Below are 25,822 nucleotides of genomic sequence, written 5' to 3' on the forward strand. Positions count from 1 at the left end.
GGGCGCAACAACTTGGCACCAAGAAAAATCTCTCGTAGGCTATGCTTGGTTGCCGAACAAAATGAAGTCCTGAGCTTAAAGGCTTAGGTAAAGAAGAATTGTTTCTTTCCCAAAGTTAAATTTTCGAAAAACGTAAATTCCTATACTTCTTTTTTGGTAAATATTTTTGTTCATCTTAACTCTGAACTGGCATATTTTTTCTATTTCAAACTCATACTTGTTGTAGCTTGACCTAAGACATCTATCACAGTTGTCTTAAATACTTGACTTTGCAGTTTTATTAACACAATTTGTACCAGGTTTGTTTTTCTGTTCATTGGATGTTTTTCTACCTTTAGAATGGTGCTGTTAAATTAATGTGTAGTCTGGTGCTATTTATGCGTTTATATGTATACAAGTAACTTACCAATCCAATCGAGAAGATAGACAATGCGACATGACTGACATCTATAAGCCTGTCGCCTTAACTAAGGTTGATGGAAATGAAAGTGGTTTCCAAAGGTCATTGTCATTGCCTTCGTCAAGACGCAAGAATAGAAAAGTTCTAATGTTCCAACCTGCAGACAGTGCTCTTCCTTCACAGCCAAACATTAGTCAGAAACTAGAAGATAGCTCTTTATCAAGAAGTCACTATGCCAATCGGAGCTCACGTGGATTGCGATCTTCACGAAAGGTAGAGATTTTTGGCTATTTTGTTACAAAACATTTCCCAAGATTATTCATATATATATACAGTATATTGTTGCTTAAACGATCAATTACTATTAATAGTACAAAAATTGCTCAATGCCAAAGAAAAAAGCCAAGCCGAGTGAATTACATCAAAAGCTGTTCCTTGTGTATAACACCCTTTACAGGCTGATTCACCCCTATTTGGGATCATCAGAAGGTTCAAATAAAATTCAATTTAGCCTATTTGAAGTACCTAGCCAAACTTCAACGATGCTTATTCATCTTTACGGCATGTTTTTTAAAAATCTTATTTAAGTCTTCAAAGAAAAGTGTTTTGATTATAAAGTTAACGAAAGTGAGATAGATAGCATAAAGAAGATGTAGAATTCTCCGTTCATTTCTGATATATGATGCATTTAAGCATTTTTTGGCATCTGTCCACTGTTGCGCTGGCCATCGCAAAAGGTAACCAGAACAGAAGCAATAAGTTCAGGAAAAGTTGGAAACTATATACTTGCTGAACTAAATATAATGCTAAATAAAACATGGAATCGTAACCGATCACTTTGTTTATAGGAATCACAAAACATACAGGTTGTTACTCTCATCACGTGAAACCAATTTACTGCAAGGATGGTTTCAAATTGTTCACAAGTTTTGATGAACATCTGTAGCCTCTTGTGTCAACATAATTATTGTATGGAAATTACGATGTGACATAGTAACTACACTCTTTTAGTTTGTTACTTGGTGTCCATTTGTTAGTGGTTAATGTAATGTCACTATTGCATCAAAAACAAGTGTACACTATAGTGGTTAAACAAATTAAATTTATGTGAATCTGGTGGTCACTGGTCAGTGGTCACTAATGAGGTTATTGAAAAAACTAATGGACAGAAATTTAACACTGATAATCAAAGATCTTGTAGAAAGAAAGTGTTCAATGGAAAATAGACTTTGTGCCAAACGCTGATCTGGTGAGTTGTCTCTGCATCAGGACAGCCACAGTTAAAAATCTCTCACCAATCTGGCTATGTCATGTCACTGGAGCAATCTGGCTATGGCTATGTCATTATGTTGCAGGCCTCAAAATTCACGGCGAACATGTCCGCCGTCACAGCATGTGATGTCCACCGGAAGTACCCCAAGAAATAACACAGGAACTAGTGATACAAATCGTCATTGCATAGCACAAACAATTGTTGCGAGAATATAATTTCCCGTGCATTCTAATGCCCATCGAGAAAATGTGAATACCGGTATTGTATCCCATTTAGAAGCAGGAAAACTTTTGATTTTTACGTTGCTTCAACAATTGATGACATTGAATCAGCGTAACAAAGGTGAATTCTTCGCCAAGAATCGATAAGAGTACCGGTACTTCTACACTAGGGTGGAGTGAAAAAAATTTTTTTTTTCAAATCAAAAAATCAGATTAACCAAAATTGGCGTATGGACCTAAAACCAACTTCTGAGAAGGTTTTGGGTTTGTGCCACCTACACCGAGGTGGCCCATAATTTTTAAAGGTCATCCGAGGGTCAAATTTTATGAAAATCCCATAACTTGGAAACCGGTTAAGCTAGAATGTTGGTTTTTGGCTTAAAAGTTCCAGAAGGTCCATGTTTATATATGCTCTAATGCAACTTTTGTCTCTATTTTAACTATATAAGCTGATAATAATAAAAAATGACGTTTTAGTTTGAAAGCTATGTAACGTGGAGAATTGAAAATGCTATATTTGAACTATTTGCACCCATAGTTATGTGTTAAAGCATAATAGGTACAAACTGACTAAGTACTGCTTAAAATACTTTCTAAGTAGTTGGTACAAAGGTTATGCAAGCAGCAATCATGGATATGTGACAAACAAACTCAATGACAAAAATGATGTAGCAAAGACTCATATGCAATAATGTTGCAATGCTATTTGACATCAAGTTTCAAAATTTACATCTTTGGTTTCCATGAAATTTATAAGAAACTACTTACAATCAGGGTCACATTATAAAAAATATCATGTGGTGAAAAAATATTGAAAACCTTCAACCTGAAAACATTAGGACTATCAAAGTCAGAAAAAATATATTTCTACTCTAATCCATTGCAAATTTGGGCAAGGCTGACTCTGCTTTGGTTAAGACCCTTGCCAACCTTAATCCACCACTGTTTGCAATGAGTGTTACAGAAACCATGACATCAACTCATTTATAATTACACATATCCAATGGCAATGCACAGCCAGGGGCTCCGAGAGGGGGAGAGTCGGGCAACTTTCCCCCCTAGCATAATATTGTGAAGGAAAAACGAGTAGTTTTTCGTTTGTGCACGTTTGAGGGGGGCCCATTTTTGCCACTAAAATGATAGTGTAACAACTTAAAAAAAAACAAATTTTTGAATAAAATAGGCAGTTCCAAGTATTTTTCGATCATAGCATATGCAACTTCAAATGTATCTCATCAAGAACGAATCATTCTTGTATTAAGGTAAGCATTGTTAAACTGTTTCAAGACGTAAAATTTGATGCCTGTTAAGCCTACTGATTTCTGCATCATCAATTTTCTATTGTTTTAACTTAAAAACTGGTACTGCTGCGATTGGCTAAGCGTGTAGCCTACTATTTTTGCTTGACCAACGGAACCCTGACTTCAAAAACTGCATTGGCCAGGCGTAAGTCCACCGGTGTTAGCTCAGTGGTTATGCACCCGGCTCGAGATCATGCGGCGCTGGTTTGACTCTGGGGGTCATATCACTTTTGGAGTAATTGATCTACTGTAGCTTGTGTCATTTTCAAGTGTAACCAGGCCAGATAGGAAATTCAAAATAAAGCTGCCTCATTCAAAAAGCCTACTTGAGCAGTTTTAAATCCATGCTTCTCTGCATTTGTTTTTCCTTTACAATATTATGCTAGGGGGGAAAGTTGCCCGACTCCCCCCCCTTCTCGGAGCCCCTGGCTGTGTATCGTTATTGGATATGTGTAATTATAAATGAGTTGATGTCATAGTTTCTGTAACACTCATTGCAAACAGTGGTGGATTAAGGTTGGCAAGGGTCTTTACCAAAGCAGAGTCAGCCTTGCCCAAATTTGCAATGAATTAGAGTCGAAATATATTTTTTCTGACTATGATAGTCCTGATGCTTTCAGGTTGAAGGTTTTCAATATTTTTTCACCACATGATAATTTTTATAATGCGACCCTGATTGTAAGTAGTTTCTTATAAATTTCATGGAAACCAAAGATGTTAATTTTGAAACTTGATGTCAAATAGCATTGCAACATTATTGCATATGAGTCTTTGCTACATCATTTTTGTCATTGAGTTTGTTTGTCACATATCCATGATTGCTGCTTGCATAACCTTTGTACCAACTACTTAGAAAGTATTTTAAGCAGTACTTAGTCAGTTTGTACCTATTATGCCTTAACACACAACTATGGGTGCAAATAGTTCAAATATAGCATTTTCACTTCTTTGTTGCATAGCTTTCAAACTAAAACGTCATTTTTTGTTATTATCAGCTTATATAGTTAAAATAGAGACAAAAGTTGCATTAGAGCATATATAAACATGGACCTTCTGGAACTTTTAAGCCAAAAACCAACATTCTAGCTTAACCGGTTTCCAAGTTATGAGATTTTCATAAAATTTGGCCCTCGGATGACCTTTAAAAATTATGGGCCACCTCGGTGTAGGTGGCACAAACCCAAAACCTTCTCAGAAGTTGGTTTTAGGTCCATACGCCACTTTTGGTTAATCTGATTTTTTGATTTGAAAAAAAAAATTTTTTTCACTCCACCCTATTCTACAGTCTACAATCACGCGCAACTTAAGTCTTACATCGCAATGTCTGGCTTTGATCTGGAGCCGAGTAATATTGATAAGGCAAGGTTGGTTACAAAATTAGATTATACGAGTACGGTAGGCTATTACAGCAAGATGCAGCAAAATTTGTTAAGTTTTGGTATTGCAGTAAGAAAAGGCCCAGGGAAAATTCACCTTCGCTAACATGACACGCAAAAATAAACCTAGAAAAGGCCTAGTGAAACTTTGCACAGCAGAAAATAGTAGCGTTAGTGTAGAATTTTTCCGACTTGTGCCCAGAGCATTGTGATGCAAGAAGCCACACGATCTCGATCGGTGGATGTCTGCACCATGTCTGCACCATAGCGTCCAACACCAGTGAGCAAACGGTTACGCCTTGATGAGGCAAGTCTAGAGAGGCCATGTCCCAGCTGGTTTTCGGACGGGGATCTGAATACTTGGCGAAGTGGGGACGTGCTGCTTGACCATTGTTCACACCACGCCGCGTGGCACCACTGTTAAGCAGCTATGCGGGGCTTTGACTTCAAGCGCCCGTCGTTGGTTTGATAAAAGCCTAATAAACCATAGCTATAGTTCTCAAAAGGCGAAGAATTATTAAGACAAAGTGTCTCCGCCATGAGACTTAATTTGTCCGCCGAGATAGCTGCTCAGACCGGACACGTTTGTCCGCCGTCAACAAAAACGAATTTCGAGGCCTGATATCTCATTGAAATTATTTCTTGTTGTTTTGCTATCCTATTCATTTTATGTGACTTGCCATTATGTTAATTCATATCCAATTTTGTTTAATAAAAAGAAGATTTGATGAGTATTGTAAAAATGCCAAACTTTAAAAGTATTTCTATTATAGCACACTAGCAATTACTTCATTGATATCAATTGTTGTGGTTGGATAGCGCAGCGAATAAGACTTTGGCTTTCCAATAATTCAAACCTAGTTCGAATCCCTGCTCTTGACTGTGTGAATTGACACGGAATGGCCCAATGGTAAATATTCAAGTGGCTGGTGGCAGATTAAGCTCTCGTCAGATTACATTATAATTTTGCACAATTAGTTTTAGCAGTAATTGGCAAGTTTTCCAACCCCAAGCTAATAAAAATTTTATAAAAAGTTTTTTTCACTCCACCCTACTGGACATCCTTCTCTACTTAGTGTCAAAAGGGTACTACAATGAGATCTTATCTTCTTATCCCCGACACTTGGAACCAAGTATGGAACCAATTTTACATTTTCTAGTTGTTATTGCCCTAACTAACAAGTTGCATTATTGTATTTTCAGGCTGACATTCGCGTGAGTAAGTTTGAGCCAGCAGGAATAAACATTCCTGAAGAAATGATGATGAAAATTCGTAATGTAGAGGAACGTAGCTTGGTAGATGCTGTGCGGGCTAGTAATATTCCTAACGGAAAGTCAACAATCCACAACGATGCTTGTTCACATGCTGAGGATACTGCAAATGTCAAAAAACATGAGAAGGCAAAAAGAAAAGGACATAGTAACATCAATTCTTTGTTGAAGTTACTGCAAGGAGGAGTACGTCGAATTGGAAGCAGGTCTGGAAACCCTGATACTGCTTCTAGTTGTTGTGTAATAAAAACTGTTGAAATCGTTCGTCATCCTGACGAAAATTTAGGAATATTTATAAAAAAGCGAAAAGTTTCTTTGGAGACAGAGGCAGCTATGCTTTCTGGCAATGAGCAGCATAAATGGGACGGCCCCAACAGTCGGGAAGGCATTTTTATCAGTCGACTTTCTGCAAATTGCACTGCTGCTAAGCAAGCGCTGATTCAACCAGGAGATGAAATTTTGGCAGTGAACACTGTTCACATCAGTTCACTTGACGTCCGGATGGTGGCCACTATCATGTGCATGCTAAAGAGAATCATCTTGACTGTTAGAACTCTTCAGAGTAAGCAAAGCAACGGTCCTTCCCAGACTGACATATCAAGAAAACAAAAAGAGGTCAAAACTTCTTCAATGGCATCCTTGCCAGAAGAAGTCGAGCTTACAAACATAAGAAAAATGGCTTCTGCTGCTCATGGTGTTGCTAAGATGAATCATTTGCTTGCACCAAATGGTAATATTAAAAACAGTGTTTATGACAATGAATTTACTGAGCAGACTCTCAATGAGAACGATCCTCAGTTTGAAAGTGAAAACTTGGTACAGACAAAGTTTGATGAATCGTATCAGATACTTCTTGATGCTATTGCTGGCTGTGAGAAGCCAAAGAATTCAAACAAGAGCAGCAGCTCCTCAGATAAGCTTTCATTTGTATCTACTGATGACAAACCAGAGGAGAATAATCTCAATAACCCAACACCACCTGTGCCTGGAGAGAGTACTACTAGCCTACTCAATGAAATTCTTGACACAGTAGATGGTGGACAGAACTGGAAATTCTATCGATCAAATCAGGGAAGCTCGGAAACTTTGAACACCAGAGCAAAGTGCAGTCATTCAGTCAACTTTCCCTCTACTTCTGGTCAGTGTATGACAGACATTCAAAACACAAAGGATATTAATGAAAACCTTTGTGAACCTGATTATGATGAGGTTGCATTCTCTGATAATGAGATGGTTTCCAGTTCAAGCTCGACACAGGAAGTTAATCTCGATGACTTTGACAAAACAATGAACTTTATTAAACCTCAGGACAAGAGTTCTGACCTTATAAGTGGTTCAAGCTCTTCGTCATCGATCAGTGGATGTTCAAGAAGCACTGAACATGCATTTGCATCAGGCAAAGCTTTTCATCGACCTTCAAAATCTGATGACATCATGGATAGTAGTAAAAAGATAGCAAAACCCCACTCATCTGACTCTGACATGCAACATAGTCAAAACAAAAATTCATTGACATACAGCAATGAAAAACTGCAGCTTGATACCAATGTGTATAGTCGAGAGACTCCAAAATTTCCTGTTGGTTTATTAGATGCACCGCAAAGTGTAGTGAGCACGGTGCGCCCTCTGCTGGCCCCTTGTGATCACTCTGCCAGCATCACAGTTGATAAAAAGCGGGGGTGGCTTAAGAGTGGCCAGATCGTATCAGATGAGCTAAAAAAGCGTCTGGATGGAAGTAATGGAGAAAAAAATTTAGTTCCTTCAACTACTAATGATACCAACTCAAGACAGGTAAGCATACTTGTAACAATCTTAATTGGTTTTATAAGAAGCGATCTTTGTCAAGTTTTTTAGATTTGATGACTTTTAGCAATAGCATGGTGTTTACTTGCGCACACTTTACATAGGCTATTATTATTTATTTTCGTCAGACAAAGCTGTTCGTATCTAAAACTACTATTATATATACAACATTTTCTGACTACTATAAAACAGTAGTCGGAAACTTGTTGCATGGTGGACTGGCTGCAAGTTATTTTGACAAGTCATTAAAATGTGATAAGTTAGCAAACCATAAACCAACAAGCACACAAGTTATAAATCTGTCCAATGTGGTTACAAAGTAATAATTTGTAATAATAACTGCCGCGGTCTGGCTAGCCCTTGTGCTATGATATTCGCGTACTCGAGGTTTGAATATTGTTAGCACATCTCTATTTTTACTTTTGAACACAATCTACCAGTACAAAATTGTTCAGCAACGTGAAAAATCTCGTCATCAATTCATGTTCATCAGTATACCTTGTTCAATACTATTCAGGCCTCGGAATGCTCAGGCCTCACAATGCTCTGGGCACAAGTCCGATTCGGTGAGTCCGATTCGGTGAGTCCGATCCCTTAATGGGGGATTTTTTCAATTTTTTTTTTTAAATTATTGGGTACCGTAGCCTAATTATCATTGCCGTTTTGGGGTTAGGGTTAGAGGTTAGGAACTCACCGAATCAGACTCACCGAATCGGACTCACCGAATAGTAGCAGACCCTGTCTTCTTGGTCCCAATGTTGCAGGTTCCGACAAACCAGTGTTGTAGTTTTTTTTGTGCTTTTAGAAATGAGAAAATATGCTGTGTTTGTAAAGTTTTTTTTGTAACCTTCTTTACCGTTACATTTCCATACAATTGGTTCCGATTTCACACTGTTCTTTTCGTTCAGTGGCTTTCGCAACGCCAGTTGAACAGATCAATGAGCACCGAAGATGGGACATCTAACTCCCCTCAAATTCCCCGTTCAATCAGCAACAAGTCACTCGAGAGTTATAAATCCAGCAACGAGTATGCAATGAAAAGAAAAGCAAGTTTACGAAGCCCGGTCGAGAAGTGTGCCAAGAGTCTGTTAGCTGTCTCCTCTCCTATTAACACATCCCCTCAACCAGCCTTTCCATACGGGGAGAAAGCCTCCTCTAGTGACAACATCCTGTCTGGTCATAAAGAAACAGTGTTGGAAGAAGGCAACATCACCCTTCGACCTGCACAAATTGTACTTGATGAAACTTTCTGTGCTAAAGATACCAACGATAGACTACCGAGTGAGTGATTTATACATATTGTGAGGTGACTTGCAAAATGCACACTTAATGTTTTTATTGATCACATTTTGTTGTGTAACCAATGCCGGCAGAACCATCCATAAACAAACCAGTTGTTGTCTGCGATTATAAGACGAAGTTTTGTATTGCACATTACTCACACGGTTGTGTTTAACTATCTTCTGTTATTGAAAGTGAGTCATGCATAGTGCATACTAATTTCATAGTTTTCATCTGATTATAGAGCAAGCAGCTCCAGGAAGCTCCAGAAATAAACCGTTTGGTAAAATATCTTCTCCGACCCGGCCACGCAAGAAGAGTAACTGGAGCAAAAAGTTTACCAAGAGGCTTAAGAATATAGGAAGGTAGGTTGGTGCCTTAGTACTTTATCTCAAGAATGAAGTTGACTGTATGCTGACTTGAAAGAATGAAACATAATATATTCAGTTTAATTCTGCAATGTACAGTACTTCAAGCTGATTGTTTTAGTTTTATTAGTAAGACCATTCTACTACATTAGTTTTGAAATTTTGTAAAAAGATAACCACTGTTGTTGTGGCACTACGTGTGGTGGCATGTACAGATATTTGTTAGCCGATTGATTTGGCAAAGACAAGATGGGAATATGAGATGCGCGTCTCAAATTATCATCTGCTGTGTGAAATATTTGAATGATTTATTTGTATATACATAAAATTTAGTTTTCTTTCTTCAGTATCTGACCTTGAATGCCAATATGAAGCGCAAAGTAACTTGGTCTTTACAGCCCAACTCGGTATTCTTGTGATATCTCGACCCAATCAATGCGATTACTGTTTCTGGCGATTATGGAATTGAACTGTAATTGTTTTTTTGGATGAACACGTGTAATTCACAAATTGTATGATACTTGATTTATTAGTTATGGCTTTCAACGTATTTATTTATATAACAGCATTTGATTTGCAGAATATCAGACTGACACATATTGCTCGTTTTTGTCCACTGTGATAGGTTTTAATAGACATATGCTTAGAAATAAGATACCAACGAACCACAGTGGCACATGGTAACAGTATATTGTTGTTTGGTCAGTTCTGATAATGCCGGCAGTGACTACTCTTGCTGGACTGCTGATGATCTTGGGGGGAGCTCCCCCTCTCCCTTCCCAGACTCATCTTTGCCCACTAAAGCCATCAGTAAAGGAGACTCGGGTGTGCTCAATCGCTACCATCTTGACATCAGCATGGTGAGTGCTGCTAGCTACAAATACCGTCAGCATTTTGTGACTTCTGTGGGTTTTTAAACCTGAGAGTTTTTCCATCTCGTTCATTGACATATTGCATGTTTGTAACATGCCTGCACTTTTTATTTACCATGAACACGTTAATAAATAAAGTATTTGTGTTACTATCAACGAAGCAACGTGTCTAATCACAAAAAATACAGTGTGACGAGATCTGCATATTGTAATACGTTGCATGGTCTGTTGAATGCGGAACTTATGAATGTTCTTAAGTAAATTCGTTGTTAACTTGGTCACAGTTAGATGAGTTTGTTTGTCGTATAATCCGCGACCTGCTTTAGCGATTACGCCTTGACATGAAGCTATAGTGCTTGTGTGTATGTTTACAACACGACGACATAACTCTGCGCAAACATTGTTCGACAGGCACACCAGAGGCGGTTGAGTCGTCAGCTGTTTCTTGATAACCGCGGCAGAGAGGCGTCGCATCGTGCGCTGAGTCTCTCGCAGTTCCAAAAGCACAAACCGTTGCCTGTGATTGACAGCAAGTCCCTCGTCCCTGTGGATGGTTAGTGTTGCTGTGGCCACGAAAGTTTATTTTTGACAAGCTTTACAATGTTGCCTGGCGTTGAATCAAACGCAGATAAAATACTTTAGATCAGTGGTTCTCAACCGGGGTCCGCGGACCCCAAGGGGTCCGTGAAGCGATTTCAGGGGGGCCGCAAAAGTTTCCGAGTTTTCATAATGATTGGTAATTTACGAAATTTAAAATTGTTTGTGCTTTGTTTATGTATTAGCCTGCAGTGATTCTCACACTAAGTCGCAACGCACTGGTGCGTTGTTTGAAATTGCAAAGGATATGGCACAAAGGTTTGGTTTCTTAACTAAAAATATCATATAAATGACTTAAACCTTTTATTAAGGCTATGTTGGCTATCTTCAACTTAATTGTTTTCAGAAAGCAGGTTGTTGATCAATAATGATTATATAACTTAAAAATGCAACGTTAGTCAGCAGTCTATCACCACTCACAGTTTTGCAATGACTGCGATTATAACGAACTAATATTGATTACAAATGACTAAAGGGAGAAATTCTTTGTAACGGTCGCAAGCATTCTATTACCTTTCGATAAAATTTATAGAAAAACATCAAATGAACATATAAATTACCGATGCTGATCCTGTGTGCCAACATAGTCATATAGCTCATAAGTCATAACATAATTTCGTCAATATTATTAATCGTCAAGTGTGTTGCGAATTTAGCAAATTCATCTAAGTGTGTTGCTTCGAAACTTATCTAACATATGATTCTATGAGAAGACGCGATATACGGTGCCAAAATTTCAAATAAAATTTCTAGGGGTCCGCGAACGCTTTGAAGGCACCAAAAGGGGTTCACCTAGACAAAAAGTTTGAGAACCACTATTTTAGATAATGTTATGAAAAGCCACATAATGTTTACATATTCGTCGCTGTTGATGCTTCATCTGTTTTGTGCGTCATATTCATGATGTTTATCATTATCAATGTATCAAACATCTTTCGATGGCTGAATTAATGATCGAACTTCGCTATGAAACAAAAGTTTTTCATTAAATCATGGCTGTATGCCAGGATGCCTTGTCATCACTTTGTATGGAGTGAGAGAGCTCAAGAAGACGCTGTGCGAGTCTTACTGCATCGTACAAGTGGACGATGAAACGACCAAGAGGATAGGGACGACCATGCAGACTTGCAAGGGATCAACCACCTGGAATCAATGCTTCGAGGTGATTCATTGTGTAAACGTTGATTTGTGGTTACTCCACTATTTATAATGTTTGAGTAACTAACTTGTTAAATTGGAAGCCGAATTATAATTCGATCTGTTGGTCGACACTGCCTGCAGGATCCGTATGCTGATTGCTGAGTTGTTGTGATGCCTTAAAAAGTGTCTAGGTTTATAATTGGCTAGATTAGTGCTTCTTAGCTTTTTCGGGTTTGAACTATTTACCGATTTAAGAAACACTGGGCTAGATCAGAGCTTCCCAAAGTGTGTGCCCTGAAATTCTGTTGATTTGAATGTTGCAGCCGTAATTGTAAACTTGGTAACTACTTCAAAAGGAAGCATTTGCTTTTATGCTGCAATAGACTGTCAGTTAGCAGCGGTGTCGCTTGATCATCGTCAGATGGCTCTTGATGTCAAGGCTATTTGTACACAAAAGCAGGCACATTTTTTACATTGTAGTAATGGTAAATGATTTTACTGTACTGCAGTACATTAACTAAAATGAAGCTGCCTTTAAGTAACTTATATCATGTACACCGTTTAGTTTGTTCAGCGTAACAGTTTCTATCAAAAAGTAAATGAAAAGCAATGTTTCGACAAAACGTTTGCGTAGTAAGTCAATGTGCCGTGGTCCAAAAACGTTTGATAACCTCTGGGCTGCTTATTCTTTGTTGCTGCATGTTGGACAATGACATGCGGATACCGTGTCTTTGACAACCTTTGCAGTAACTTAATGTCACAGCACAACCGAGGCCACAGAAGCATGGCTGTTCCTCACTAAGCATTACTGCATTCGACTATGTACCAACGCTACTCTTTATGACGTCATAGTTATGCGTGTTTCTGTTTGAAGTGAGCTTCTAGTTTACTTGTGGCTGCCTTGATGACTTTGCTTGTTTGCTTTACGTCTATCCGACATTTAGAGACGAATATGTAACAGACTTAAGTTCTGTTTATTATAAATGCTCATGCATGCTGGCATGATCTTATAAATGACTTTAACACATAATCAAGGCGTTATGTCAGAATTCGAGGAAAGGCTTCTTCGAGCCATCATAGTCTATTGTAATTTAACAATGCCATACCATACAGACGGCTATGCAAAGACATGTCCACTACTGGCTACTCGTGGTCAGTGGTCTTAACGGGTCTCACTACGTATCTTACGTACAGTATAATATATTAATACAATTGCAAGCTATGCAGCTAAGAGTGGACACAACCATGCAAACACTTGCAAAACACTCTTTTTTTTCCTTTTGAGCTGTTCATTGTTCAAGTGTTCATGAATTGGAGTTGACCGATCGATGCAAATCTATTGTTTGCTGGAAAAATATTGTTTGTAATACGAATTGTGAAAGCATGGTCATTGGTCAGATTCCGTTCAGCAACGTCAATCAACCGCTTCGTCTGATTGCAATGGTCGCCACTGACGTCAGTGTGCGATTTATTCACGGAATATTCATTGCACGTAACGCTCCAAGTAATAGTAGATCTACAATTGTACAACCACAAAGACAGTGATTAGAATCACTGGTTAGCCACAGCCAGTGTTCAAACTGTTGATGAATGAACCGTTTTAGAATAACTAGTCTCTTTTGCCATTGTAAGTACATTTTCACTTTATTTTTGTTAAATGATGACTTCCAGTTGATCAGGGAAACTGCAACAATTCTGTCCATCATTTCCAACCAACTCGCTCCTCGCACGGGACGTCGCATTTTCCGTTTACTTACGCATTGTATTGTTATAATACGTCGACCATGCGGAATTTTTACTAAAAATTACTTCATGAATACCGTAATGCAAAACAGAATATTCACAGAGTTTATAACTGCTCAAAAATCTCGTTTATATAATACATATTATTTACAATGAATAAATCTTGTTTGTAAAATCATGATTCAACTTTTGAAGTATTTGCCATTGAATAGTTCGACTTAATTTTCCCCAATAAAACTTCAAAGAACGTTGGTCAACCGGAATCAGAATTAGCATACTTTGATGATGTAACAATAAAACTAGTAATTTTTTTATGACTGATTAGGTTTAGAACTATCTTTGGCTAGGTGCAGCGCCTTTCAGCGATAGTAAAGCGAAACTATCGCTTTTGAACAAATTTTAGGAACGTGCTTTCAAATTACAAGATTTTGAAGTTTCAAACCACACCACAAACAATGAAAATAACGGAATGAAATGTACAATCCAGTTGTTCTAGTATTTTATCCATATTTTTTGCTGTGATGTATAGGAAATGCCTTTAATTTGTTATTCTTACTTGAATTCATAGTTATGACATCACTAAGGTTTGCCATCGGCTCCAATAGTCACATTACGTCACATTATGAGGTTTGCTTCATTCTGTTAAACCTGATGTTTTAATTCAGTAATTTCAATCGAACCGAGACTAGAGTTGTAAATGCAAAAAAAACGAACCGTTTTTTTTTAAAAAAAACGTGTTTTTTTTCAAAAAAAACTTAGGCCAAAAAAAACACGCGTTTTTTTTTTTTTTTTTTTGTTTTTTTTGTTTTTTTTCATATTTTTCTGGAAAAGTTGCAAATATTTTACAAGTTGCAGCTTAGTTTCATTATTGTGCTCTTGAAAAACATTAAACTAGTAAAATTGGTTTTATTGGTGTGCTGAAATTCCTACGTGTGTGTGCTTGGCAGCAGCATATGTTTTTTGCATAGCCCTATAGCCTACGTTGTTTCACTTTCTTTTTCATTCTCAGGCATGTTTGTGGCAGTAGACCTAACAAACATTGAATTAATGCAATTTGATACATGACATAATGTAGATGAGTTAATTTCTTTTTCCTTTTATGGAAGTGCCCTTTATGGAAGGTAGCCTACGATGTTAGTATACCGGTAGGCCTACTGGTTATTCTTGTACACACTCAATGGGTTGACGAAATTTTGGCAAAAACAAGATGGCAGTAGGCTATTCAGAACACACATTACCTTGTTTGTGGTAATTTACTAATGCAAGCTATTGCCAATAGCTTGTTTAAACATGTTTTTTTTAACTGATAGCTTAACAACGATGAATATGCTTTATAAATGTTGAAACAGAAGTATTCTTTTCGTGTGTTGTAAGGTCTTAGACATTTTGTCATTGATGCTTCCTGCAGATCATTTGTGACACAATGCAAGAGATCTTATCACTGATATTTTTAGCTGTCAAAAGTCACTGCATTTGTCAGAAAAGGTTTAGGTTAATGTTCCTTTCAAATGCCCACCACACATGTTAACTATTGCTAGTAACTACCAACCATGAATGAAGAAAGTTTCCCTTTAAAGTGGAGTTTTTCAGCACTGCTCGCAGTGTTCACATAGTGAATAAATGCTTCATAATACTTTTCCTGACAAGAATAAAGTTTTACCCATATTAGGCTACTGCAATGCAGGATAAAGATACAAAACAAACATCAAAGATGAAAACTTATTTTATTTGGAAACTACGCTGGAGTAGAAAGGAGTGAGAATTGACCTCTTGTCGTTACGCACCAATAAAACCATGATGCGTAACTTCAATTTTTTTTTTTTTTTATTGGGTAGAGAAAAGATTGATGAAAAGTTTGGCAAAAACAGAAAAGTGCTAAAGTCTCAAAGTCCTGAAAACTACAGTAGTTCAATTTGGATAGATAAGTGCAACCATACTTCTTTTAAAAATGTCTATGACAGCACAATGGTGTGATTAAGGGAAAACAAACATGACTATGACATCACAATGGAGTATTGAACCTCTTCAGGGAAAATAAAAAACATCAAAATTTTTCCATCTTTCACTACATTTAAATGTGATTTGGGCTAAAAGTTGGGGCTTTAGCACTACACTGCTTTTGCCAAACTTTTCATCAATTTTTCCTCTACCCAATTAAAAAACCTTTTTTTTTTTAAAGTTACGCATCATGGTTTTATTGGTGCATAACGACAAGAGGTTAATTTCTTTTTATCTGAAAAAATAGTTGCCAAAACTTGTTTTAATGTTCATAAACAAATAGCCCACCCCAGAAAACATGGGGTAGAGCTAAATATTATCCAAATATGTTGAGCGGTTCTTGAGATATTGCCATTTCTCTATTGCTCCTTATCTATGAAGCCACCTAGTGGCCAAGGTTACTTCACTTATAACTCGAGAACCGTTTGTGTGATTTTCATCAAGTTGGCACCAAATGCACATCAACTGGAACAACCTCTTGACGTTGTACTGGAAAAGGTGTGGAGTGCTGGTCAAAAGTGCCTTTGTTAAGTAGAAAAACAGGACACTGACCACCTGGTCCTAACATGCCCATTAACCAAAATCCCAGGTGGCTTCAAAACTGTACACGAGTGTGGTACTGCATTTAACAACTGGCTCGACCAAATTACAGACAATACTTGAGATGTGCCAACCATAGGACACTGTTACTGCTATTTGAGACAGTGAGAAATCTTTATGGCTCGTGTGTCGAGACTTGGGATCTACAAAATTGCAATGAAAAAATAGGCCTATACCAGACATATAGTCTCATTTAAAGTAAGTTATACAAGTTATGAGACTGTTTCTTTGTTGAAAGAGACGCTATTGCAATGAGTTTACCCTAATTGCTGCATATTGTGACATTTAATGTCAAAATAGGTAAAAAAAACAAAAAAAACAAAAAAAACGAATAAAAAACAAAAAAAACGATAAAAAACAAAAAAAAACGTTTTTTTACATCTCTAACCGAGACTCATTAACTCGTCACAGCCGGTAAGCCGATGCTTGTGTTTAACGTTCAAACGATGTACAACTGACAAGCTTACATGGTTCAATCAGCGATATAAAGGCCAATGGTAAAGGAATAAGTAATGAAATTTGTTGAACTCGATTATTTCATCAGATGGTGGTCAACCAAGCCAAGAATCTCCATCTGACCGTCTACACATGGGACACTAGAGGTGGCAAGCACAAGGCTTGTTCACGCGCCACCATCAGCCTCCCTGTGCTTGTGCAAGGAGCGAAGTCGCGGTACCGATATTCCAATCGCCTGGCAGTCGCTTTGGAGCCCCGAGGGACACTCTATGTTAAGGTAACTATCTCTTGCGCATTTTGACATTAGTTGTTGTGTTGTTTCCTCGCGTGAAGACAGCAACAGTTGACGTTATCTTTGCGTAGTTGGAACAGGTGTGGACTTGATGAACAAAAACACTTTTGTTCAAGGCACACAGATAGTACATTTTTTTGTAAGAAATGTTTTGTTTGCTTTGAGGCGTTGAAATTGTTGTGAAGGATGTGACGTATGTATTGAAACTTGTGAGCGCCTTGAGCACCGATGATTAGCAAGATGCCAACCCACAACAAACACTGCGGTCCTAACGTGGCTTCTCCGCCTCGCCAAGTCGACCAACCTTCTTGTCGCTGTGCTGGTGATTCATGCATCAGGACTGCACTTGGCTGTCCCAGACTTGAACATTGTCACATCTGTACGAATGATTGCAACATAAAATAGTTTGAATATTTTCACAAGGCATATAGCTTCAGCATTATATAGTTCTTTGGTGACTAGGTAGGTGCACAAGATGTTGAAAGCGATCGGTATAATTTCTGGTGTGTTGTCAGTCAATGCGACTGTGCCAATCAAGAGGGAAAAACAATCAACAGCGGCATATCTACCAAACATTGGAACAACGTACAAGGAACTACCAGTGGTCAGATTCAAAGTTGATATCAAGAGCCATGGTCTTGATTCCAAAGTTGTGAAGAAAAACGCAAATGTCCATCACCCAGCCTCGCACAGACACATAAAAAAAAGTGAAAAAGAAAAATTACCTGGTAACCCATGTCAACACAGATTAATATGATATATTAAAATGGATTTGTCTCTGGAAGCGACTGTTTCGAGTCCTTAGTGTAAACCCACATGATGCCGATGTAAAACATCTAATCTAGTTCTATCTGGTAAAACAAAGCCCTGTGCATATTACTTGCATGGAGGGGTTGCATTTGAGGTATTCTATTTTTTTAAACCTACACCAGAGGCTGTCTCGCGGCATTGTTATAAAGCATTTCTATTACCACATTCCAGCTAGAAAGTGTGTTCTTGTGTGTTTATTTTGCAACCAAAGTACTGGTTTCATGCATATTAACAAGCTTATCCAAAACTACCCATCGTCAAGTTGATAATAATGTGTTTTTATATCGCGTTGTTATCCATCGCAGATACGCGTTGCTCTCGGCGCTTTACAAAGCAGTGCCATCACAGCATAGAGAGACGCAGCCGAGTTTATTATCTCAAGTCTATTCCTTTGTTGGATACTACGCAGGCATAAGATTCAGTGCAACTTTTCAAAAGTGTTTGGTATGACCCGACAAGGCATCGAACCCGAATCTGCTGCAAAAAATAGTTGAACTTTTATCAGATTGCCTAACATCGGTGTGTTTCACTAATATTGTTCTACAATTGTTAACTTCCTCCATAGATTGCTCTTGAGCGAAGTTCATCCTCATCACAAGGCCCTCTTCTGTTTGGTGCTGATCTCCAGAGCATAGCAGATCGTGCCGGATCCGGGGATCTGATCCCATCCCTCGTACGGTCGTGTGTTGAAGAAGTGGAACAGAGAGGAATGCATGTAAGTCTCAATTAGAACGTCATTCGTTTCATATTAACTGACAATCACGGGACTCAAACACAAACTGCAAGAGAAGCACACGCAGTTCATCGGTAGTTTTCATGTGGAGCCGGAATCATTTTAATGAAACCATCGGGTAATGTGGGGCAGGATGCGAGTGAATATGATTGGACTAATGCATAGGAGACCACGTCTTGATGAACCAAGCACTTAGTTTTAGTTGACTCTACCGTAGACATGATGGTTACGCAAGAACACGTTGCCTTGAGTGTCTTTTCAATTATTCAGATCTGTTCCAATCAATTATTTAAACAATTCAGGTGTATATCGCTCAAACAACACTTCTAGCTTCAGAGACCATCTTGCGACGTTTTATTTATGTAATTGTAACGATACTCTTGCGCTTCCAGGTGGTTGGCATCTACAGACTGTGTGGATCGGCGATTGTGAAGAAAGATCTTCGAAGGAAACTGGAAGAATCGAATGGAAAGGTCGATCTGACGTCATCGAATTATCCGGATGTGAACGTCATAACAGGTATTTGGTGGCCGCTGACTGGTGGAACGAGGTTGTGACCGAAAACACAATTTTGTCGAAAATAAGGAAACCCCGTGCTAACGTAGATCGGGGTAGATGTTTGAAGCCAAGCAACATCGAAACCAGTAAGCCATGCGTTTGGGTGCGAGCATCATTTTAAAAGTCAAGGAAAGCGCTATTTGTCGGTGGCAACATACTGAGGCCTTTCATCACGATTATATTTATCGATGTATTGAAGAAAACTGAGAAACTTGGCATTGCAGGCTCGTCTGTTGTAATAGAAGTTTCATCTACTTGCCTGAAACATCTCATTTCAAAACCAAATGACCTCAAATTGTAGATCAGTTCCCCATACATCCGACTCTGACTATATAACTTAATAAACTGTCTCCCACATTCTTTGAATCTTCATTATCGCAATCATATTTTTTATTTTGCTATTTTTTTTTCGTCACTTTGTTTGACTGAGCAATGTCCAAGCCGGTACACTTCGTTGCATCCAACCATCATTGTGATTTTGGATTCTCTTTTTTGTAATCACATTTTGAACATGGCATCTCTTTCAATCGAGGTTGACAGCAATCCGCCCCGGTAGTGGGACGATTTATAAGCTTTGATAGATATTACGACGCCCGGAGAAACTCTTTATTGTTCAGGCATCCTCAAGGACTTCCTGCGGGAGCTTCCACAGCCCCTTTTTCCTCCGGAACTACTGGAGGCTGTAACCAAGGCAATGGCTGAGAACCCAGGTGCGTCTCGTGTGCGATCACCATCTTTGCAATATGACGTCATAAAACCAACCTGTTATTTGTTCCCCTACGGTCCCATGGTCACGGAGATTAATTATTGTTGCAATGTGTGCAGGTCCCGTCCCCGCAACAGTCGTCAAGGAAGCGTTCGCCCCGGATCCCTCCTTCGGAAATCAGCGATCCTCGGTGGCCTCGCAAGCACCTGGAAACGAACAAACGAAACGCACTGATGCGTTGTTACGTCACATAGCGAGGCTGCCGGCCGCCCCCGCCGAACAGGCGACTTTGTACACTTTGATGAATCACCTCAAGAAAGTCTCCATGCACTCTCACAAGAATAAGATGATATGTCAAAACTTGGCCGTATGTTTTGGGCCCGTCCTTCTGGGTCCTGTTAATACCGGCCAAGCGAGCAGGTGGGCTCTCTTCGTCTTTATATGCGCCTCAATGTATGAAGAGATGTTTAGTTAAACCAGATGGCCGCTTGATTGTGCTTTGCAATCGTCCACTGCAGCCAAAGTATGTAACCTTGATGCGCGTCTGTGCAGTTTTGGTCGTTTTCAATGGAGTCGCCCACAAGTTTACAATGGCAGTTGATGCCATTACACGGGCGACGGGCGTAGACAAAGTTCTTTATAAATCGACGCACCCCTGTACACTAACCCTAGTCCTGATGTGTTATCGATTCTATCAAAGTTCGTCATTGGTAAAAGTGATTAACTGTCTTGCCTCCCCAGCATGGACCTGGATGCTGCCATCGGCTTCAAGCGTCACATTCAAGTGCTCAACTACATGATATGTAACTGGCCTGTCGAGCCTGTTCACTACCAAGCTCCTCCTCAGCCAATCGTGAAGAGGGAGCTGATCGCATGTGAGCATGTTCAATCGAGCGGAACTAAAGAGAAAATACAGCAGTGAATAAGAACTCACTTCTGTATCCATCTATTTTTGCTCGCTTTATAAATGCAAAAAGTTCAAATAAAAATGTTTTTGTCAATATTTAGGAAAAAATTCAAATGCAGTAACGGTGTTTTAATTTGTGAATGCTGAGACGGTTTTGCTTTTGCTACTTATAGAAGTCAGTCTGTATCATGGCGGCCTATACAGTATAAATCACCATGGCCTATATCAAGTGACAACTGCACGCTCCCTATTCACCCTTAGAAAACATTAACTCAGACACTCACTTTATGTAATTCACAGAACTAAGTTAAGATCAACCTAACTTATATTAGGTTAATCAGCAACTGTGACTTTGCTGTTTTGATTTTATTTCTGCATTCATTATTTTTTATAATGTTTATTCGAAACCATTGTTGCTTGAAAAATGTATTAAAGGATTGCAAATATAGTATGAAAACCAAAACTAAAAAATACATTTTAACATCTCTAATCGTCACATGTCAGTCACGTCTGGACATTGCAAAGCCATCTCTGCAAATGCGGCCAATTACAGGCCGGTCATCAACCTCCGACCTGTCATTAACCATGAGGGTTTATATTTGTAGCATCCATCAAGGACTTGCACCGTGTCAGCTTGACCAGACGTCTCAGCCGCGTATGCGTCGATGATGAAGATGTGGAGGACGGCGATTGTGACTCGACCAACCACCGGGCATCGTTGGTCAGTTCATCTACTTTGTGGTTTCAACTTGATCTCATATTCCAGAGATCTGTTGTTTATTGTTTTAACTGCTAATCACTAAAACCAATTCATCAACCACTCGCAGATCACCAAATTATATCTGCAAGACTCACAACATTTTTTACATGTAAAATGCAACTGGAATAGTTGCAGGATGGGCAGTGCCCTGGCAGATGCCCTATTTTAAGCACCACACGAATTTCGACCACGCGGTGCCACATCTAAATGACGTCATAATGGAATAAAAATTACATTTTTCAAATCAGTGTCCAAAATCCCATCATACGCAAACCCGAACGTTTTTAATTTCGAAAGTGTGGAAAAAATGAAATACCCTAATGGGCACCTGTCGATCGTCTTCCCTTGACAGATGCGTCCACCCAATCACTGCCAGTTACCCCTTCAATGCTGACCTAATTTCCAAGTGACACCCACCAGTTGTTGTTGTTGTCTAACTTTTCCGCTTTCCAGGCCAGCATTCCCGAGGGAGGAGCCGCCTTCACTGACCCGGATCTTGACATGTACAGAGCCCCAACTTAAGGTGGGTTGCTTATAGGTTGTTACTGTTTTTTTAAATTAGGTCCCGCACTTTTTATCTTCACTTAACGTTTCGTTGAAATTCACCGCCTCGTATATGGTCATTCTTTATCTTCTGGCCTCCAACCCACGGTTCCCCCTCTTCAGCAGCCCAATTGTCACACTACCGAGCGGTTACAACAGGGGTGGTTGACATAAAGATGATGACTGATAGCGTTGCCGAAAAGTTGCGCAATCTAATGCTTTCGCAAGATGCGTCTGTAGTTACATTTGTGTTCAATATTTTATCCATGAAATTGCTATTTATTCTGGAAATACTGTATCCCAAAACAGTGTCCAACCATGTTACATCCCTGTATCGGCTCAGCTGTTTTTGCATACGTTTGACATCCCCTTTGAAATATGCACTTGAACGTGGCAAGTTACTGAGCAGTGTTCTTTAATCTTCTGTCACTTTGAAGCATGTCATTTAATGTTCGCTCTCAACAAAGCCACTTGCTGCGATTTTAGAAACTTTTGGAACACAAAGTAACGCATTTCTATTTTCAGGTGTTGCCATTTCTCTGCTTCAATAGGTGTGAACATCGTGATTCTCGGTCGCTCTCAAGTCGTCGATGACGTCACGTTTGCACTATTCCCTGTTTCTCTTTGCATTGCTTTGCCGCCTCTAACGCCTGTCTCAACAATCATGCTCACAACTGGCCACCCCGGTTCGACCAATCAGAATCAAGTCTCGTAATTGACTTATAAAGGTATACCCCCAAGTTGTGCCCCATGGAATTCCCTGTATTGGCGGTGGTTATGTTCTATTATCATAGTGCTTGCTCTCGCATTGGATTCTTTGATCTTAAGGTTGCATTCTACTCCTGCTGCTCTGTTGGGAGTTGAGCACTCAATCCGGTGGTGAGTTGGCAACTCGGTTCACCTCAAAGGAAACTCGTGGCTTTCATATTTACCTGGTGCTTGATGCGACTTTCTACTTTTTCATTAGTTTTCTACCACGCCCCAACCTACGTCATCACGCATTGACGTCAAGTATCACTGCCGTCAACGTCGGAGGCTTATTAGCGCTAGGGGTGCCTTTGCACTTGTTGGCAGCGCTACCTTGCTTTCAGGTTCGTCATTCCAACGACGTCCACGCAGTTGTATCTATTACATCGCCCTATCACTTCCTTCACTTAAAGGGGCGGACAAGCCCACATCGTGCTTAAAACATTGTTAGGTGTGCGGCCTAAGTCATTTTTGCGATCGATCATCTTCTGGTGCTGTTCTCTAACGTTTGTTGTTGACTTGTTATTTGTTCGTTTTTATGACGTCACAATAGTTTTTGCTCGTCTCAAGTGATTTGTTTCGATTGTGTCTTGATAGATTTTTTATTTCCGAAGAAAGCCTCGCCTTTACATCCTTGTTGAACCCCACGTGTCATAGCGACCGCGTGTACGCCCGTTGCTCGGTCGTGGACATGGACAGTATTAGATGGTACAGTTGTCATACCATGTTGCACCTCGCTATTTGCATGCCGCTTTATTCGTCTCTGTTTTGCTTTCCACATACCTCTTAGTCAGAGGATTCTGTCCTCTGTGTTGCGCCCCATGAAAGATGCCTTGAACCCAACTAAGACTGCTCCTTGTGCATTGCTACCTTGTCGGATGATGACGTTGGAGCGATACAAGACGTTTTGTTGCCTGGAAATTTATTTTATTAAGTGTTTGTGTATTAATGTCCTCTGTAATTTAAGTTGGAAGGTGCTTTGCTCATTTATCTGATAGTAGTTTGTATAAGTTCGCCTCGTCTGTTGCGTCATAACCGGTCGGCGGATGAACCTGAAACACGAGTTATCCGTTTCTTTGTAGAAAGTGTAATTACGTCACTAACTCTGCCAAGTGCACAATATTTGAAGGTAAACTAAATAAACTAATGAAATCAGGGATCTGTCTTATATGCAATTCTCCAACTAACGAACCATGATCCGGAGCGAGGTGGCAGGTGGATTGTAATTCAAACTCAGTTTTTTGCTGCAACACTTTCCAGGTTTCCTAAGTTTAAATGCGGCGGAGCCAGTGCGAACTAAGATTTGCAACTTTCAGGCCCAACTCGTTCTAACAACGACACAAATTCTTCAGGAATCAAGAGACACTTGAACGCTGAGAAGGTTGTGGGATCATAATTCGCCACTTTTCACAGGAGCGACTCTGTAGTCGATTTATACAGTTTAAGTTGGCGCCTTAAATGAAGTTATCATAAGCAAAATGTTGGGGTCAGAAAGCGAAGAAAAAGTACTCACCAAAAGTAAAGTCGTCACCAGGAACCACTAAAAGAAAAATCGAACACTTTAGTCCACATCTTGGCCTTGAACAATAACATTTAGTTTAGAATTCGTTCAGAGCGGCTTCGTTTCAATTGTTCTTGCAAAAGTAATACACGCATTTAAGTTTTGGCTATTAAGTGATTCATTCAAGCCTCAAATGAACCTCCAAGTGTTTAATTAATTTGGTTTGCAACAGCAAAGATTCTATCACTTCGTCCGAAAAACACCAGATGGGATATTTCAAAGATGTGAAACGTATCTAATTGCCCTTACTGCGATAACCAGGTCTCAAAATCTGTTTTGAAAGGATAACTTTTTATGATTGGAAATTCTTGTAATTTTACAGCGATTTCCAGAGAGAAGTTTTACATCAAAATCCAGAAGTGTTTGAAACCTGTAATTATTCGCTAATAATTACAGCAATAATGATAATTGAAGTTATAGCCTACACACAGGCCCGGATTTAGGGGGGGGCAGAGGGGGCAGTTGCCCCGGGCCCCCCGACTTTTGAAGGGCCCCCCTATGTGGAAAAAAATGTGATTTTGTGTTATTTTTTTCCTTTTGGCCTTTAAAGTTTCTGCAAAATGCTGTGCAGTACTGGACTGATGCTACTGTAGACGTAGAGATGGTTTTCGCGCCGTAGGCGCGAAAATTTTTTTTGCACGGGGCCCCCCGATCTAAAAGTGCCCCGGGCCCCCCATCAGCTAAATCCGGCCCTGCCTACACATGCAAGTCCGCACTTATATCAAACCACAGTTAAAAAAAAAAAAAATTGTTGTTTATACAAGCGTCAAACACAACTTGTAATATAAAATATATTCAAATCGTCTCACGGTCTCTGCATTTATAGGCTAGTTTCTTTGGGCCTCACGTTGTGCAGGCCTGAACTGATGTAAGTGATTTGTACAAAACTGAACAACCATAAGAATGCAATAAATTCATTCCAAACGTTTTTGTTGATAAGTTCTGTACTATGGTTCTGCTTTTACACTTGATAGACAGTATTTCAAGCTGCATGCACTTTATATTAATTGTTTCAAATACAAAAAATAAGGACACATGGGGGCATTTTCGAACGCCTTCGGATGACGAAGTACATTTATTTAAAAAGATGTCTCCTAAAGGTTGACGTAGGCTATGGCAACCCAAAGATTCAGATTCTTTCTATTGTTTCAGCACACATTAGTTAAGGTCCTCAGATGTACAAATAGGCCAAATACAGTAGGATTCGCCTATAACGGCTTCGTTTATAACGTCAATTCGCCTATTACGTCACATTTCGCTCGGTCCCGGCAGAATTTCTATCTTTTACGTACATTGTAGTTCGGCTACAACAGCATCGCTATAACGTCAATTCGCATGTAACAGCACCCTTTATTGGTCCCCAGACGTCTTTTTTCGTTTATAATGTCACTTTAAGCCATCACCTTCACCACGAACGGTCAGTTTTTTAATCCAGTTAGCGCTGCTGCTTGCAAAATGTCTTCCCTTTATTTTGCTAGGTAGGTCGTTCGCAGCAGGGACTTTA

The 25,822-nt window shown here is 39.3% G+C and overlaps 1 protein-coding gene across 1 annotated transcript; it reads left to right on the forward strand.

Moving 5' to 3' along the window:
* The first annotated feature begins 353 nt into the window (after positions 1-353).
* On the forward strand, positions 354-23,908 carry LOC145778678 (uncharacterized). The gene is made up of 16 exons (XM_082590222.1): positions 354-673; positions 5,775-7,634; positions 8,555-8,927; positions 9,172-9,292; positions 10,002-10,155; positions 10,579-10,720; positions 11,772-11,926; positions 16,790-16,978; positions 18,369-18,518; positions 18,929-19,055; positions 19,712-19,804; positions 19,920-20,220; positions 20,542-20,675; positions 21,313-21,428; positions 21,921-21,990; positions 22,536-23,908. The coding sequence occupies exons 1-15, from the start codon at positions 437-439 to the stop codon at positions 21,987-21,989; spliced, it is 4,221 nt and encodes a 1,406-aa protein (XP_082446348.1). The 5' UTR covers positions 354-436; the 3' UTR covers position 21,990; positions 22,536-23,908.
* Positions 23,909-25,822: the final 1,914 nt, after the last annotated feature.

Source organism: Aplidium turbinatum, chromosome 10 (genome assembly GCF_918807975.1).
Source record: "Aplidium turbinatum chromosome 10, kaAplTurb1.1, whole genome shotgun sequence".
NCBI lineage: Eukaryota > Metazoa > Chordata > Ascidiacea > Aplousobranchia > Polyclinidae > Aplidium > Aplidium turbinatum.